General features: G+C 33.5%; 1 protein-coding gene across 2 annotated transcripts in view; it reads left to right on the plus strand.

The window, feature by feature from the left end:
• The window catches only part of LOC114324810 (uncharacterized), a 177,999-nt gene extending 158,414 nt beyond the window's left edge, over nucleotides 1–19,585 (plus strand). For both annotated transcript variants that reach the window (XM_028272679.2, XM_028272680.2), the window contains exons 4-6: nucleotides 6,425–6,626; nucleotides 8,598–8,813; nucleotides 17,501–19,585. In XM_028272679.2, the coding sequence (XP_028128480.1) occupies nucleotides 6,425–6,626; nucleotides 8,598–8,813; nucleotides 17,501–17,589 (507 nt within the window). In that variant the 3' untranslated portion in view covers nucleotides 17,590–19,585. The remainder of the gene's footprint in view (nucleotides 1–6,424; nucleotides 6,627–8,597; nucleotides 8,814–17,500) is intronic.
• The last annotated feature ends 244 nt before the right edge of the window (nucleotides 19,586–19,829 follow it).

The following is a 19,829-nucleotide window of genomic DNA, read 5'->3' on the forward strand; positions in this document are numbered from 1 at the left end:
AGTACATTATTTTGACTCAAAGTTTATTGTGCACAAATGTAGTAAGCAAATAATGAAACGTGTAAGAAATACAAGTTGACATAATGGGGTAACTGCTAAATATAAGAAAAATTAAATAAGCCAAATGTTGTATGTGCCCTTACCACAAATGGTTTCTCTTCACTGTTCTAATATTATGATACTTCTGATGATGAATAAATATTTGTATTCATTATTTTTGCGAATTACACAATTTTTCCTTGATATTTGTTATTTAATTTCATTTAGAAGCTTGTAGTATATACCTGTCAAATGGGTTATGTACAATATAAGAAACTCCACATGTGGTAAGTACATACCTATAACTTTCAAATGGCTGTACTGTAAAATGGTAGTTTTTGCACTTACCACTTCTGTGCACTATACCATCGAGTTAGTTTTGATCGATTATTTTTTGTTTTTATCAAATTTTGTGTTATGTGGTGAAGGGTAACGTCGTTTAATGGTGCGCGTTGCGCACCATTAGCCGGCAAGGCATATAAAGGCATTTTTTACGTTTTGTGACTGCGTCATAGAACGTAAACAAGCGTTAAACAACCGTCAAAGTAGAGAAAGGGGCAAAGAGAAAACCACGAAATTGAAAAAAGGTACAAAAAGGAAAATTTTTGAACACAACAGCTCCGAAGTTATTTCAGAAAGTGAACTGTGCCATGATGATGAGTTAGGCGATCTCGTGTCAGATCAAAATGACTTCTGTATATTGTGGTGATTGTAGCAAAAAAGACGAGGTATGGTGCAAGTGTTCGATATATTGTCAATGGTCTCAAGCCATGTGTATACGACAGGATAGTCCAGAAGGATATATTTGTGACTTCTGCAATACTTAGATTTTTTTTAAAATATTTGTAAGTTTGTTTCTTATCTTTTTCCGTATATTTGTTTGTTCCTTTAATATTTATGTTCAATAATTTACATTTTCGAAGGTCATTTTTAAGTTCTATTATTGCGCACAGCTATCCGACATATGCGCAGCATTAGCCGAATAGGTCGGGCAATTGTGCGCATTACACTAATTAGAAATTTCGCCTCTCACTCTTCTACTGTTCAACCATTCATTAAATGCGGTCCCTACCAATATACCTAAGCCTTTGAAGTATATCTTCAAAAAATTTGGAAACTGAAATGTTTTAAGTTTGTGAAATATCCTGAATTTTCCTTAGGTGCGCACCAACAGCCGACTCTCCCCTATTCCGGTTTTTGTGCAATTTGGAGCATCCATTTAAGAGATTATTAGGCGTTTCCAGATTTTTGGTCTACTCTGTATATTATGTTATTGTAATAGAAGTTATTGATATCTTCTTTGGCAATCCACATTTATATACGTTTTAAACGATTAAAATAACGCAATGTAAAGGAAATAAGAATTCTATCATATATCATCCAGACAAACTAAGTTAATTGTATAATTTATAATTGTCTTCAGTTCCTACATTGTTAACTTAACGACAGTCTGTTATAACAATAAACAATAGTTATTCAACGTAATTTAGATGCTGTGAGGGTCGTAATACTATGCTAGTTTTGTCAACGACTCATGAATATTCACAAATAGGTATACGTAACGAAATAGAAAGTAAATAAACAAAAGTAGCAGATCAATGCCGAAATAACAGAATTATTATGAAGACTACTAAAAATATTGTTTTCGCCTAGTTTGAAGAACAGTGAAAACGTTGTATCCATGTCCTTCTGTCCCAGGGACTTGGTAAACACTATTCCTTCGTCATTAGTCATTATGCCAGATAGAATGACAGATAACGTGTCGAATGAAAGCATATAACCCAAGAGTGGTATTTAAGGTGAGGAATTTGACATTTGACCTCAGACTTCCGGTTTTAGAGTTGCAACCGGAAGTATTTTGTTTTAAACTCTCCAAACAGTACAAGCGATATATTATTCGACGCACCTTAGCAAGACGAGCCCAAATATATACTTACGGTTTCATGCCTGTCTGTCCGTCCATATGTCTGTCCGTGGATACAACTCCTCCGTTATTAAAACAGATAAAATGATGTGTCGAATAAGAGCTTATAACCCAAAGATGGAACTAAAGGTGAGAAATTTGACCTCGGACTTCTGGTTTTAGAGTTGCAACTGGAAGTACTGTTTTAATGTCGCGGAAATAGTACAAGCGATATATTATTCGAAGCGCCTTAGCAAGACGAACACAAATATAGGTATACTTCCAGTTCCATGCCTGTCTGTCCGTCTACTGAGAGCTTATAACTCAAGGAGGGTATTAAACGAAGTCCAACTACTTGTTTTATGTTACATTGATAACAAAAGTTAATTTATGATTGATTTATTTATCTGATTTATAATCTGTGAGACTTGTGTGAGTAGTAGAACAAGCGGTCTTCAAAATTATTTTGGTAACCATGCCGTCAGGGTATCCGATGATGTAGACCGGGAGGCTTCTTTGACATTGAGGTGAACAAGAAGTACTAAGAATTCCAAGAAGTGATCGACAATGACCAGAAGATGGTAAGAAATGCTCGCTTATCTCTTGATCACTTCTTCATTTCTACAGAAAAATGATCGACAATGGCCAGAGGGTAGATGAAGAAGTCTAAGAAGTAAAGAATGGCTAGAAGAGGGCTTCCATTTATGCCAAGTGCAAAACTAATTGCGTATCTCTTGATCTCTTTTTCTTTTTCCCACAATAATACGGGGTGGGTCACAAGAGTTGACGGGCAATGACAATGACCAGAGGGTAGAAGAAGTGGAAGAAGTGATTGACGCTGACCAGAGGATATACTCTGTGTGGTTAATGCAGAGCTCATCGTTTATAGCTTAATCTCTTATTCTTTTCGTTTGTGTAGTGTAATCAAAATTTGTAAGTATTGTGTAGCCAAATATGTCGAGCTTAGCCTAGGTCTGTATGTATGGTTATAAATAAAAAAAAACAACAAAACAGTTTCAACTGGCTTATTTTAAAAATGTTTGGGGTAGTACCTCGTAATAGATAAAAGAAAAAAAAAATTGTTATACTCAGTCATTACTCGCGATGTGTCTTAAGGATTATCAGCTAGCTAAAAACTAGTCTAATCGAAGATAATTGACTTTTGACAATTATTGGAAGGGAAAGAAATCAACGTACCGCACAAAAGGTCCAGAGGAAGATCTCCAGTACGATGGTCGGACAAAATAACTGGTTACATGAGTGGTTACTCATTCTCCGAGGCAAATCAACACGCACAGGTGAGAGATAATTGAACATTAAAGGCTGATTCTCACTGTCATGCAAGGCAAGTGCTCGGCATGGGCAAGGCATCGGCTCGGCAAGATATATTTTACATAAAATCTTATGAACTTCACGGGATGTAATTCACATGATGCGTGTCAGGCACCGGCAAGCGACGGGCTTTGCATGCGACGTTCTTTTCGAAACAATCTTTGCATAGCATGTGCCGTGAAGGTCATGACATACAGTGTAAATACCTTACCGGCAAGCAATCTGCAATCTTGGTTGTTTAAAAGGAGTTTTATAAAGACGATAGAGAAAATAAGTACATATTTTGTTTTTGAAGAGGTCCCTCAGTATGCGCCAATTTTTCTTCTTATTTTGGCATCATAACTCTGGATGGGTCTTTGCCTGTCTCGCTATGTGCTTCCATTCGGATTTCTCTTGTATACTTTTTCTCCATTGTCTTATGTTCATGGTTTTCATGTCGTCTTCCAAGTCATCCATCCCTCTCATTCTGGCCCTTTCTTTTTTTTTCGCCTTCCTATCGGCTTCCATTGTAATATTTTCTTTGTTATTTATTGATTGTCTTTTCTCTGCACATGTCTCAGCCATGACAGTCTTTGACTTTTCACAAATTGTAAAATATCGTCCCCTTCATTCAATTCATTAACCTCGTTGTTTCTACTGATTCTCCATGTGCCGTCTTCCCCTTGTACCGGGCCATATACTTTTCTCAGTATTTTTTTCTCGAATGTAATGAGTTGGGCTTCAATCCCTTTTCGTCATTGCTCAGGTTTCACAACCATACGGGTCTAATCAATGTTCTGTAGATAGTCATTTTGGTTCTTTTGTCTAATAATTTCGATGTCATCAATATTTTAATAGCATAGTATGTACGATTCGCCTCTGGAAATATGTGCATTAATTTCGATCCTTACGGAATTCTTCTGATTTCTGTGCCCAGATATGTCAAGGCATCCACACGTTCAAGAGTATAGTTGTCTATTGTGATACAATTTTCATTGTCAGGTGTCAGGTGTTCTTTTGACGGTCATGTAATTCGTTTTTGCTTTGTTTATTTATAGCTCCCTTTTTCGTGCTTCAGGATCAATGTTTTTGAACGCTTCAGTTAGACTGTTAAAGCTTAGAACTACATCGTCTGCATATGCAGTAATTTGTACTGTCTTGGTGTTTCATTGGTTTTTCTGATGAGTGACTCAAGAACTAGGTTGAATATTATGGTTCAATATGCAGCAATAAGTTGTTAAATTCATCCACTGTCATTCTGTTATATTTAAAAAATTTTGTCTGATCGTCTAAAAGTTCGGAGTGTAAGGTTGAAAATTCTTCTTCTTCTGTGCGTTTCTTTAGCATTTTAAGCACCCAACAACGTCTTTTTCTATTTCTGCAATATTTGTTTCCATTTTCTGTTTCTTCGTCTAATATTAGAGCAATTTTTATTAACGTTCAATTTCAACATTGTTCACTACACAAAGCAACCAACCCGCGGCAAGCCTTTCGCAGTGTGAATTGGCTCCGAAAACCTTGCCCGTGCCTTGCCGTTGCCGGTCCGGTTCCTTGCACGTCTAATGAGAATAAGGCTTAAGATCTATGAGAGGCTACAACCCAACAACAATAACAATCACAAGCAATCTAAACAACAGCAAGAGCTCCGCTCGTTGAAGGTGCTGCGCTGGAACATCAGCCGGCGCTCACCCAAGCGGGACGACCGAGGCAGCGCATGAAATGGACTGTGTCCATAAACGAAAACATTTTGTAGAAATTTTGAAGGAAATAGTCAAACAAATTAGGTATGTGAAGGAGAAAAGATAGAGGAGGAGGATAACCATATTTTAAAGGTCTCAAGGCGGTTTATTGTACCGACTTTCATGCTCCAAGCCTCTACTTTATACAACAAGACAGAATGGACACATCTAATGTATACCACCTGTCTGTATGGTCAATATGAATTGGGCAGATAAAATTAAATTATGTGGTTAATTCCCATTAAATAATAATATAGTAGATAGTAGATAATATTAAAATGCTACAAGAAAAATGTCTTATACAGTGCGCTGGAATAAGTGTTACCCCTCCCTATTAACTTATTTATTTTTAGCACATAAACAAAACGCTCTGACAGGTCGATATTTAAAATAATCATAGTACAGTATGCATATACAGTACATAGTACAGTATGCAGATAGCATCAATGTTTTGAACTTTACGCGATCCCTCTTCAGGTTACATGCATAACTTTGATTTTTTTATGGGAAAGTACATTATGTGACTTCTTCTTAACGTGCCATCTCCGCGACAAGGAGGTTGGCAATCATCATGGCTATTTTAATCTTAGATGCTGCTGCTCTGAATAGTTCGGTTGATGTGCATCCGTACCATTCCCTCAAGTTATGCAACCATGAGAGTCTTCTCCTTCCTACACATCTCTTGCCCTGGATTATGTGACACCTCATTTAAAAGCTTTTGAAATACTGATTACAAAAATGTATAATACTTTAATCCTTTTTGACAGCGTAGGCGCAAAATTTTTGGTCAAATTATTTTTAAATGCATTAGTTTTTTTAATCCTGAGAAAACTAATAAGTATTTCTGAAAAATTTAAACGCAAAATGAAAGTTTACATTATTACCGAGGGCCAAAAATCCCTTAGAATAACCAAGAAGTTTCTTTAGAATGAGCTATTTAAAATTAAAAAATCACACTAAATTTTCTCTTTTTTCTACCCCTGTAAAAAAATGAGTGCACGGAAAAATCATTAGAACGGAAATTCTGCGCCGACGCTTCTAAAAAGTATTAAATTATTATACATTTTTGTAATCACTATTTCAAAAGCTTTTAAATGAGATGTCGCATGATGTACTTTCCTATTTAAAAAAATCAAAGTTATGACTGTCACCTGAAGAGGTGTGGCATAAAGTTCGAAACATTGATGCTATAATATACATACTATGATTATTTTAAAAATCGACCTGTTCGAGCGTTTTGCTTATGTGCTAAAATATATAAGTTAATAGGGAGGGTTAACACTTATTCCAGTGCACTGTATATTGTTAGTTTGTTTTTTTGCTTAACCTTCTGTTATTGAGGTATTTTCTTAATTGAAAATAATACATATTCCCTAATAGTAAACCTTTTTTTTATTTCCTCCTTCCTTTTTTTATTTCTATATTGTTTTAGATAACAACCATAAATGGAGCCAAAATTCAAGAAGAAAGTCAGGACATTGATATTCCACAAGGAGTTGCACATGCAATAGATAGAGTAATGTTCCCACTGCCAGTAGGAGATATAGTTCAGACACTTCAATCAGACAGGGAACGAAGGTTCACTAGTTTCTTGAGAGCTATTTTTGCATCAGGATTAGACGAAATGTTACAAGGTTTGTATCAGAAAACAGTTTTTTTTCAAATTTACAACTATTTATTCGTTTAATTAATTTTTATCAATTTTCCTTCTTCTTTTATGGATTCAGAAATTCTTTATCCTTAGACTTGCTGGATTTCTTCTAGTCTCTTTATATACATTATTCTTCTTCTTATGCAATCCACTAATGGATGTTCGCGATCACGTTTGACCATTTTTCTCTATCCCTTGCAGTATGTATTAGGTCTCCTATGTTTCTTAGCCCTGTCCATTGTTTGACATTACGGAGCCATGACATTTTCTTCCTGCCCACTCCCTTTTTCCTTCGATCTTTCCTTCAGTTAAGGTTTGCAGAAACTGGTATCTTTCGTTTCTAATTATAGGTGCCCCAGGTATGCCGTTTTTCTCTAATAGCAGTTGTCGTTCTGTACCAATTCTTCTCAGGATTTCTTCATTTGTTATTCGTGCGGTCCAAGGAACTTTAAGTATTCGTCGATAAATCCACATCTCAAATGCCTCTAGCTTATTCATTGTCTTTATTTTTAAAGTCCAACCTTCCATGCCATATAGGAGCACCGGCCATATATAACATTTCGTGAATCTTAGTTTTAGATTAAGGTCAAAGTCAGAGTCCGTAAAGACGTTTCTAAATTTCATGAATGCACTTCTGGCCCTTTCTATCCGACATTTAATTTCCATATCCGACATCCAGTCTTCACATAGCCAGGTTCCCAGGTACTTAAATTTTCTGACGCGCTCTACATTCTTGATTGTTATATGCTAGTCTTGCGTTTTGATGTTGACATAATTGAAGGCTGATTATAAGGAACTTCGTCTTTTTTATGTTGATGCTAAGTCCCATGTTCTCGCTATATATGTTCTCCAATTTTATTAAGAAGGTTTTGGAGGTCTTCTATATTGTCTGCTATTAAGATCGAGTCATCCGCATATCGTATATTATTGGCCCAGGTACCATATTTACTTTGATGCCGCTTTCGCATTCCTCAAGAGCTTCCTGGAGGATACTTTCTGAATATAAATTGAACAGACCCTGTCTTAACACCTCTGAGAATTTTTTGAGCTTGCGTTGTTTCATTATCCACCTTGACGACATCTGTTTGATTCCAGTTTATATACACGCACTTGCTTAATTTTATCTTTTAACTTCCTTCAGAATGCAATAGATTTGTAAATTTTCAAGTTCTAAATAATATAAAAGTAAATTGTGAGCATCTACGATTCTCCCTGTATCATAGTTGACCAAACATAGCATTTATTTTTCTTGATATGCGTAACTGTGACTAATGTTGGCGATCATCATGGCAATCTTCACTTTATCTGCAGCAACGCGGAAAAGCTGCACATATGTTGTGTTGAACCAGGTTCTGAGATTCTTCAACCAGGATGTTCCTCTTCTTGGACCTCGCTTTCCAAATATTTTTCCTTGCAGGATGGCTTGCATAGGAAGCCGTATCTGGATTAATTTCGCATAATGTGTCAACTATTGTAACCTTCTTTATTTGTGACTCGGTCGGTTCACGGGATTTTAAGTATATTCCGATATAGCCACATCTCAAATATAGGTATCCTCGTTCAAGGTCTATGATTTAACACCATAAAAAAGGACAAGACGTAGCATCGCAGCATTCTTATTTTTATACCAAGAGAGGGGTTGTGGCCCTTGAAGAAGGCCCCCATGGGTTGGAGGTGGATTTAGTTCCGATGCGTGCTCTAATTTCTTGGTTGTTGGTCCATTCTTCACTTATTGTGGTATCTAGGTACTTGTAGTGGGTCACGCTTTCTACATGGGTTTCGTTGACGTAGAGTTAGTTGACCTTCTGCTATCTTTTTCTTGCTAATGATCATATGCTTTGCCTTGTTTAAGCCATTGAAGCCCTATGTCTGAGTCTGCATCAAAATTGCATCAATGAATAAGAAATTAAAAAATAATGAATAAATTATTAAAATTATAATATTTTTATTTCAGGATCAAAAATATTTACACTCTTAGCACCCACAGAGAAAGCATTTGCTGGATTATCCGTTGAAGATCTCAGCAAATTGGTAACGGATAAAGTTCTAGCAAGGGAACTAGTACTAAGGCATCTCATAGCAGGTACACTGTACACAAACGGTATGAGGTACTACCAGATTAAAGATAGCCTTTTGCAAGACAAACAAATTACGTTCAGTAAACAATCAGGTAAATGTATTTTTATTTCATTAACAATTTTTGTTAGAGCAATATAAATTTGCAAACTTTAGAATCAAATTTTGACAATATTCCAAAAGATGTAAATATAAATTTCCATATTCTATATAGTATATAGCATATGTGTAACATATTGACAAAACATATTTCTTTCTTAATACTGCTCTGTATATATTTATTTATCGACAAACATATTTCTTTGTTAAATACGCCTCTGTACTATATTTCCCCTCATTCGAGATTTTCGTTAAATGACTTTGACCTCCAGTGGCGGATCCAGAAATTTGGGGGGGGGAGATCATGACTCTTGAGGGTGATTTAATTACTTTTCTCTAATGGAAAGTCAAGGTCACTTAGTCTCACCACCCGTAGGATAAGTGGGTTTTTAATTATTTTTTGGACGGGCCTAATTTTTTTTTGTTTGACGGCTCTCGGATTTTCTTTTTTTTAGGATTATTGAATTGATATTTATTTTTGTCTGGGCGTCCATGACCCATGTGACACCCCCTTGAATCCGCCACTGTTTACCTCACAAACCTCTTAAATTTATTACCTCGACCCTTCTTCTTTTAATAATCATTTAGCGCCTACCCGTCGGGCTTGTATATACAAAAAATCAAGGAATTGACCCTTCATCTACACACCTGCATCTTCTATTTTCACCAAAAGGTTTTAATAGCCAGTCATAACATATTTTATTAACTTTGGATATCACACACCTGTATTTTTATCTTCCCATTTTTACTAATACCCCAGGCTGTGGGTGAAAAAACGTGATATAATTCAGGAATTTTTGAAACCTATCAGGTGTTGTAAAGGACGATGCCAGGAATAACTTCTACTAAATTTAACCAAAAATATTGTGCGCTTTTTTTTATTGCGATTTTCATTTGTTAGATGTGCAATTTTTAAGGATTTTTAATTTTGCAGCTTAGGATATTGATTTTAGAGAAAAACTTTTTAACAGAAAGTTGTAGTAAATTAAAAAACCTACAATTTGAGGTATGGTAAGTTTAATTTCGTTAATTGGTTATTGCAAAACAGCCTGCGAAAGGTCCAAAATGGCCATTTTTACAATTGCATTATTTATTGTACAAATATTTTTATTTTTTAAAGCTTTAAAATGAAGATCTTTCAATTCCAAACATACAAAAAATGTAAAGACAGATTAACGAATTTGTTGCTTAGATATTATAAATGGTTTATCCCAAGAGGTCAAATGTCGAAGGCTATAACTTAAAAAAAATCGTAGAGAGTTGGTGAAGCATCCAATCTCCTTCTAAAGAGTTATATTTTCGTATTCTGATGTAAATAAATGCGTAAAACATTTTTAAACCTCTAATTTTTGGGTTTGAAAATAAGGGGGCAAATTTCGTTATAAACATTTAGAGCTGAAGCGGCCTATACATCCTATGAGTTCTAACTTACAGATTATTGTTGCTAAAGATGAAACGAAGATTTATAAAAAAATAAAAAAATTCTATGACCAACTGAAGCCGAGATAATTTTTGGGTTTGAAAATAAGGGGGCAAATTTCGTTAAAAACATTTAGAGCTGAAGCGGCCCAGTACATCCTATGAGTTTCTAACTTACAGAATATTGTTGCTGAAGACCAAACGAAGATTTATAAAAAAATAAAAATTTTCTACAACCAACTGAAGCCGAGATAATTGTTTTTTTTTTCTTAAATCGTACTGCCTTTATTTATATCAATTAAGAAATTATTTTAAAGTCATTGACTAAAGAAAGACTTATATTATCTTAAAATAAAAATTATTATAAAATATAATTACATTTAATTATTAAAAATTATTTTTAAAATCGGTGCTTTTGCAAGCGGCCGAATTTTGCAAATCGCCCGGCTCTCTTCAAATCCGCGCGCTCGGAAAATTTTTACGTAACTTGTATTGATTGACAGAAAACAATTTAATAATATTACCATTATAATATACACTCTATTTACCACTGTATTTGTTTTTCTTGATAAACTTTTATATGTGAAATTTCATTTCTGAAGAAATAATATTACAAAAATGATACATATACAGGGCCGTGCGGTGCTATGATGCGGTGAGGCAGCCAGTGGTGTCATGGCAAAATTAGCAGTGCGGGAACGCAGTGCCGGAACGCATTGCTAATTTTTGTTTACAAAACCTAAATTCTCTATTATTTTTTTTTCTTTTCTTAACCAGTGTGGGAACGGCGTTCCCACGCGTTCCCACACCATGACACCACTGGAGGCAGCTGCATCAGGCGGCATCACAATAGGGGCGGCATAATCAGTAAAATCAAAATACAAATAATTGAGCCATTCAATAATTAAACATATATGTAGGACCAAGTGTCAGCCGAAAATATTTAACAGGTGAAGGTACAGAACTTATTTTGACACATTTGGAAAAATTAGTTCTTGATTTAAAACGGCTATGATAACAGGGTTAATATGAAAGGAATAAGAAAGGGGTTTGAAAAACAGAATATTTGAAAAATATCCGAGGGCGTTTTACGTGCCCTGTGCATGCCACCTTAGTCATAAATAACGCAGCGTCTTCTTCTACAGAAACAACAACCTTTTTTTTATATTATACAAGAACTGTACACTTTTTTCTGGTTTTACAAAGCGTTGGGAAGTTCTGAAAAAAAACCATGTTGCACAACTAACATTAAAACCGTTGAGTACTACTAGATGGTTAATATATAAGTCGAATAGATGCATTGAAACCTCTAAGATTTCTATTTTGTAAAATATATAATGCATTCGAAATTATAGAAGACGTCAACAATGATTCAGAAACTAAAGTCAAAGCACGAGGATTAGTAAAAAAATATTAAAAATTATAAATTTATATGCCGTGTAGTTATTTGGCATGATATTTTATTGCATATAAATTCAGTCTCGAAAACGTTGCAACATGTAACTATAAATTTGTCAGATTGTGTAAAAATGTCGTCAGAAATTATGGAAACAATGAAAATTTACTGACAATTTGGCTATGGCTATGACCAAATGAAAATTACTGATAATGAAATTGCAGAAAAGGGAAAGATGATAAAATACTAGAATATCTTCATTCAATACTTTTCATAGAAAAAGAATCGGATATAGAGGCAAATGATTTTCTAGAAGAATTATTGCATGGTTTATCCCAATATACCCTCCATGAAACCTTTAGAGGTTTTGAACTATTTGTGCCAAAATAACCTAATTTCTTTATACCCGAATATAGTTGAGTTGTATCACTAAAGGCCGGTATTATCTGTCCCGATTAAACCCCTGTTAGATGAATTTTGTCATGCGAGATGCAGAAAGTACCGGCCCAATAAGAATTTTACTAACACTCTCTGTCTCGGTAGCTTGGGGAAAGAAGTTTTTTAAAACTAAAAATGATTAAAAACTATTTACGAAGTTCCATAAGACAAACAAAACTAAAAAAATTAGCACTTATTTTAATAAATTCCTCACTAGCTGCTACTTTAGACTACACCAACCTGATTGACGAGTTTGCCAAAATTAAAATCAAAAGGATAAAATAATTGAAATTTTCATGAATGTTATTTAATGTTAATACATATTTCATTTAATTTAAAGTATGTTTTGTTTTTAAAATAAAAGTTTTCGTTCATTTTGTGTAATTTCATTTAATAAAAATAAATACTAGTATTAAGTTTCAATAATATTGAGGCATTTTGAGGGGGCGGCATTTCGAAGACTTGCATCATATTGAAAAGATGTACCGCACGGCTCTGTACATATATATGAAATATATAACTATATTTTTAATTTTCTCATTGTTATATAAATATAATATTCTTTTTCTCATGATCATCTTTCAGTGCGTCACAGTTTTTAGATTTCTTTCTAACGCATTAAATTGTATGTGACAGAAAAAAGGCACGTCGGTGATTACTTTGGTAATTATTCTAGTTCGGTGGTTATTCTAGTTGTCGATAGATGGCGCCATAATAAAAAAAAAATATTTTTTTTAATTAGATAATAATATTACAAATATAATCTGCATAATTTATAAGACTATACAAATCAAAGAAAATACCATTTTATAAATGCAAGAAACACATTTGATTTGTTTTTATTCCAATTTGAAAATAAAATGTGACAACTGTCAGATTTAACTAAAATGTCATGTTAGAATAAATGTCATAAATGTGTATTATCACGGACTTACCCTTTTTCCTATCATTTGTTACGCACTGAAAAATGCTCATGAAAAGGACAATAATATTCTTTTTCTCATGATCATCTTTCAGTGCGTCAGTTTTTCGATTTCTTTCTTTCTAACGCATTAAATTGTATGTGACAGAAAAAAAGGCACGTCTCTGATTACAGACATTTACAACATTTATTCTAGTTATTCTAGTTGTCGATAGATGGCGCTATAATAAAAAAATATTTTTTTAATTAATAATATTACAAATATAATCTGTATAATTTATAAGACTATACAAATCAAAAAAAATACCATTTTATAAATGCAAGAAACACATTTGATTTGTTTTTATTCCAAATTGAAAATAAAATGTGACAACTGTCAGACTTAACTAAAATGTCATGTTAGAATAAATGTCATAAATGTGTATTATCACGGACTTACCCTTTTTCCTATCATTTGTTACGCATTGAAAAATGCTCATGAAAAGGACAATAATAATGTTACTTCTTACTGTAATGTACAATATAAAACTTTTTCTTTTTGTAGTGACTATTCGTTTTGGATTTCACATATAAAAGTTTATCAAGGAAAACAAATACAGTGGTAAATAGACTGTATATTATGTATGTATACACCGTTCTTAGGCGTCAACGCCCTTCGGTAGGGATCTATGGAGGAGTATCACCAAGCCGGAAGCCCTTATCCCTTCCCGTACCGCTCCTCCATAGGTCGATCAGACGCCAGTTTATTCCAGACCAAGCCGTAGACTCTATTGAGTTTTATACTACGGCGTTGGCCTTTTATAAATTTCATGACCTAGCTGAGGCTCGAACCAGCGACCGCAAATCGCAAATCCACTAAACTTGTCGATCGACTGAGCCCCAGCTAACTGGACCGTCAAGACCGACTATATATTATAATGGTAAATAATATTATTTAATTGTTTTCTGTCAAAATTTAATACAAGTTACGTAAAAATTTTCCGAGCGCGCGGATTTGAAGCGAGCCGGGCGATTTGCAAAATTCAGCCGCTTACAAAAGCACCGATTTTAAAAATAATTTTTAATAATTAAATATAATTATATTTTATAATAATTTTTATTTTAAGATAATTATAAGTCTTTCTTTAGTCAATGACTTTAAAATAATTTCTTAATTGTTATAAATAAAGGCACTACGATTTAAGAAAAGAAAAAACAATTATCTCGGCTTCAGTTGGTTGTAGAAAATTTTTATTTTTTTATAAATATTCGTTTGGTCTTCAGCAACAATATTCTGTAAATTAGAAACTCATTGGATGTACAGGGCCGTTTCAGCTCTAAATGTTTATAACGAAATTTGCCCCCTTATTTTCAAACCCAAAAATTATCTTGGCTTCAGTTGGTCGTAGAAATTTTCTATTTTTTTATAAATCTTTGTTTCATCTTTAGCAACAATAATCTGTAAGTTAGAAACTCATAGGATGTACAGGGCCGCTTCAGCTCTAAATGTTTATAACGAAATTTGCCCCCTTATTTTCAAACCCAAAAATTAGAGGTTTAAAAATGTTTTACGCATTTATTTACATCAGAATACGAAAATATAACTCTATAGAAGGAGATTGGATGTTTCACCAACTCTCTACGATTTTTTTTTTAAAGTTATAGCCTTCGACATTTGACCTCTTGGGATAAACAATTTATAATATCTAAGCAACAAATTCGTTAATCTGGCTTTACAATTTTTTTATGTTTGGAATTGAAATATCTTCATTTTAAAGCTTTAAAAAATAAAAAATATATTTGTACAATAAATAATGCACTTGTAAAAAAAGGCCATTTTGGACCTTTCGCAGGCTGTTTTGCAATAACCAATTAACGAAATTAAACTTACCATACCTCAAATTGTAGGTTTTTTAATTTATTACAACTTTCTATTAAAAAGTTTTTCTCTTAAATCAATATCCTAAGCTGAAAATTAAAAATCATTAAAAATTTCAAATTTAACAAATGAAAATCGCAATAAAAAAAAGCGCACAATATTTTTGGTTACATTTTAGTAGAAGTTATTCCTGGCATCGTCCTTTACAACACCTGATAGGTTTCAAAAATTCCTGAATTATATCCTGAAATCGACCTATTTTTGACCCACAGCCTGGGGTATAAAAAGTTTCTTAATAATCGGTTATAAAAACATTTTATTTTGAATTTTCAAACTAGAAGACAATAAAAATGATCGTTAATTTTCGTCCTTTGTTAAGAGATTCTATAAATTCATTCTTCATAGTAGTAAAAAGACGTTCTATTAACTCCATTTATTACATTCTGTCACGGTTTTTGCTGTAAATATTAAAGAACCGCTTGGATTGACATGAAATTTGACTTACGCATAGCTAACATGTCAAAGAAAAAAATTGATATGTGCTTTTGCCCTGGGGGTGAGTTTCACCCCATCTCTGGGTGAAAAAATATATGTCCAAGATAAGTCCCGAAACGGATTAACTGACTAATTTTAAGCAACTTTTGTTCTATAGAGTTTTTTCACCAAATCAATACATTTTGAGTTATTTGCAAGTGAATATGTTCATTTTTGAACAAAATAACCACGTTTTTAGACGGTCTTTCGCAAATAACTCAAAACGTAAGCATTTTGTCGAAAAAAATATTCTTAGCAAAACTATAGCCTATAAAAAATGAATAAAACGGTGTATATATTAGGTCTCTATACCTAACAAAAGCAGAGTTATAGCTAATGAAAATAGGTTCATATTCGAAAAATTCCAAATAGAATAATTCAATGTGAAATATCCAAATAATGAAGCGTTTTTGGACAAAACATTTCAACTTTTTTAAAGTGATTAAAAAAACTTTATTTCTGTTTTTTTTTTAAATTTCAAGCATCAAATGCAAGCAAGTTACGCTCAAAATAAAGTTGGTCCCTTTTGTTTTGGCAAAAAAAAATCAGGAAGATCACTTCCTAATTAGCAACTTAAATGAAATTAATCGTTACCGCTTCACAAGTTACTTTGCTTATTTATTCTTTATACTATCTATCTTTAAGTTTCATTGGTTCAAAGTGCTTATTTTTGAAAAAAATTGGTTTAAAAGTAAAATTTTTCAAAATTTTTATTTTGAAAAAAAAAATGCTTTTTTTTTCAAAATAACTTAAAAATTGTTAGAGATACCAAAAATCTTAAACAATAAAAAAAGTCGGCTTTACTTTTCTGAATATTTTGTATTCTTTTGTTTTTCTGTAAGACAAAAATTGGTTAGGATTCGGTGTTTCTAAATTTGCATACACTCGTGATAAGTGAGTCGTTCAAGCCCTTTTAACTACAGCTTTTTCAAAAATAAGCACTTTGAACCGATGAAACTTACAGCTCATATGATCAATACATACGCGAGTAAAAAACTTGTGAAGTGGTAACAATTAAGTTCATTTGAAATGCTAATTAGGGGGTGATTTTCCCGATTTCTTACCAAAAAAAAGACCAACTTTATTTTGAGCGTAACTTGTTTACTTTTGATGCTAAATTTTTTTTTAACAAAAATAAGCATCTTTTAAACACTTTAAAAAAGTTAAAATGAATTTTCCCCAAATGTGCTTCGTTTTTTGGTTATGGCACGTTGAAATATATATTCGATTTGGAATTTGACGAATATGAACCTATTTTTCATTAGCTATAACTCTGCTTCTACTAGGTATAGTGACCTAATATATACACCATGTTTTTCACTTTTTTACGTGCTATATTTTTGATAAGAATTTTTTTCGACCAAATACTTACTATTTGAGTTATTTGCGAAAAACCGTCTGAAAACGTGGTTATTTTGTAGAAAAATTAACATATTCACTCGCAAATAACTCGAAAAGTATTAACTTAATGAAAAAACTTTATGGAACAAAAGTTACTTAGAATTAGTCATTTTATCTATTTCCGGACTTATTTCGAACACCCAAAAGGGGGTGATAGTCATACCCCTAGGGCAAAATCACACATTGGCACAATATCACTTTTTTTCTTTGACTTGTTAGTTATGTATGCCAAATTTCATGTCAATCCAATCGGTTCTTTAAAATTTAGAGGTTTTGCAATATTTTACATTTAAGGAACGTACTAAATTAACCCATTCGCTGACGATCGTGCGCCAGTGCGTGATATGGTTACTTCATGTTGGTTAGTAATAGCAGTCTGATTTTTGCATGAGAGTTTAATGAAAGGGTAACAAATCAATTGGATGTTCTGTTCGACAAAATACATGGGACGTTTTCGTAATCTGACGTTCCAAATTTTTAAACTGGTCCACAATTAAAACTTCCCTGTTCCAGTGTTCCCGTACATCAACGTTTGTCTGACTATATAGACACCGTTAAGCTATTAACAAATTTTCAGCTTGCTATTAATCAACTTTTTTGGTACGCGGGATCCAGGCCTAATATATTCTTATTAATTTTCAATAGTTTTGTTATATTCGTTTAATCGCCACAATTTTTTTATTGTTAATTTTAATTAAAATTAATGTGTTCCAGGTAAAGTGAAAGTGAACAACAACCTTCTAACGACACAAAATATACCAGCAACCAATGGTGTCATACATGCGATAGATACTCTTCTTTAGACGTCTTTTTTCGTTATTTATTTGGTATTTTCTGTCAGCAAAAAACGAAAAATCAACCAGTTCGGAATAGTCGTTCCATAATCAAAACACGAATGAAGATATAAATAATCAATATTATCAAGACTTTAGTATTCAAAAAAATAAACCAACAGCTTTATGTGATTACTATTATTAACTAGTAGATACTAATTGGTTTTTAAACGATACTCAGTTTTAAATACACTGCGCGTCATAGAAAACGGGCACCCTAAAAAATGGGTCCTTTTTGATGTCTCGTATCTCCTAAACACGTTGTCCGATTTAAGTAGTTTTTTTAATATGTTATAGCCTTATTCTTTAACAATATCGCTACAATAATATTGTTTCTAAACAGGTAAATTTTCATTGTATACCGGGTGTACGAATCAAACTGTGTTTTTTCTCAAAGTTCGCAACACCCTGTGTTCTATCATTTATAAAATATTGAAATTAAAACCCAACTATAGCTTCAGGTTTTCTTAACATTCTATTTTTTTTTATTCATTCTCTTATGTTGGATAATACAAAAATTAGGTACTTTAACAACTAGCCATGCATGTTCTTCATCAGTACAGGGTGATTCTAAATAAATGCGACAAACTTTAACGGGTTGCTACCAAATTTCATTTTCATATCTCAACCGGTTTTAGAGCAATAAATAAATCGTCAGTTTGTAAGAAAATAATTCAACATCCAGTATCTCGGAAACGAAGCATTTTCCGACATGTGTTTATAAAGCAAACGGCCATTATTTTTTTTATGCAGATTTGCCCCTTAAAGTTTGTCGCACTTATTTAGAAACACCCTGTACTGATGAAGAACATGGCTAGTTGGTAATACCACAGTATAAAGAGGGACAGTAGAACCACTACTCTCCGAAAAATTGGAAGTAAAATCTTTAGTCGCGCATGGCGACCGCGCAATGTTCCCAGTCGCTTTTGCCCCACTCTCGCATTGTTAGTCGCACAGAAACGTGTACGGGTTTTAACAGGGAAAACCCACATCCACCACTACGATACAAACATAACCTATGCTATAACCTTTGTTTTGCAATTTTTAAGCTTCTCCCAATTTCGTGACGTCAGCCGTCAGACTTCGGCTGTCTGAAATGAAAACGTCTTTTAACGTCATTAATTTTACGTATTTAAAATCACCTACAAAAGACGTCGGTATGACGTAATGTTCAACCACGTGTATATGGTCAGTTCAACAAAAACTAACGTTTCGTCGACGTTATTGACGTCTCTTGGTTGCTGGGACTCTCCGAAAAATTGGAAGTAAAATCTTTAGTCGCGCATGGCGACCGCGCAATGTTCCCAGTCGCTTTTGCCCCACTCTCGCATTGTTAGTCGCACAGAAACGTGTACAGGTTTTAACAGGGAAAACCCACATCCACCACTGGTGAATTACCAATTGCGTACTGCCGGTATTACTTCTTGAGATTAAATGCCGACATGGAAGAGGTTTTACTGTCCCTCTTTATACTGTATGGTAGTACCTAACTTTTGTATTATCCAACATAAGCGAATGAATAAAAAACAGACTGTTAAGAAAACCTGAGACTATAGTTGGGTTTTAATTTCAGTACATATTTTATAAATGCTAGAATATTCCACAGGGTGTTACGAACTTTGAGAAAAAAACACAGGTTAATTCGTACACCCGGTATACAATGAAAATTTACCTTTTTGGCAACAATGTTATTACAGCGATATTGTTAAAGAATAAGGCAGATTTATGAGATATGAGACATCAAAAACTACTCATTTTTTGGGGTGCCCGTTTTCTCTGACGCGCCGTGTATATCACGCATAAGATATATTGAAAGTATGATTAGAGCACTGTTAAAATAGACAAAAATGCTACCCTTGTTTTAGACAATAATTTATGAAAAGAAATCTTGAACAATTCTTTTAAATTATATTCTTTTAGGTTTACTCCAATCAGGTAGTCATTAAAAAATGTTCATATTTCAAAATTTTTCAGTCATAAATAATAAAAACCAATATCATGCGTAGCCTCTGTGGTTACGGATCCAGGATTCTTCTTGCGGTGTTGTGCCACTTTTTTAAAGTCATGAGACTCATCCGGGCCACAATAGAAAAAAATGTCTACGATGCACCTCATCCCAAAATAAGGAGGATTCAGACCCGACAAATGGTGCACCGGTCAATTCCTCGCCCTAGTAGAATATTTATTGAAGAGGGATTCGAAGAAAAACT

The sequence above is a fragment of the Diabrotica virgifera genome, chromosome 4, assembly GCF_917563875.1.
Source record: "Diabrotica virgifera virgifera chromosome 4, PGI_DIABVI_V3a".
In the NCBI taxonomy this organism is placed as follows: Eukaryota; Metazoa; Arthropoda; class Insecta; order Coleoptera; family Chrysomelidae; genus Diabrotica; species Diabrotica virgifera.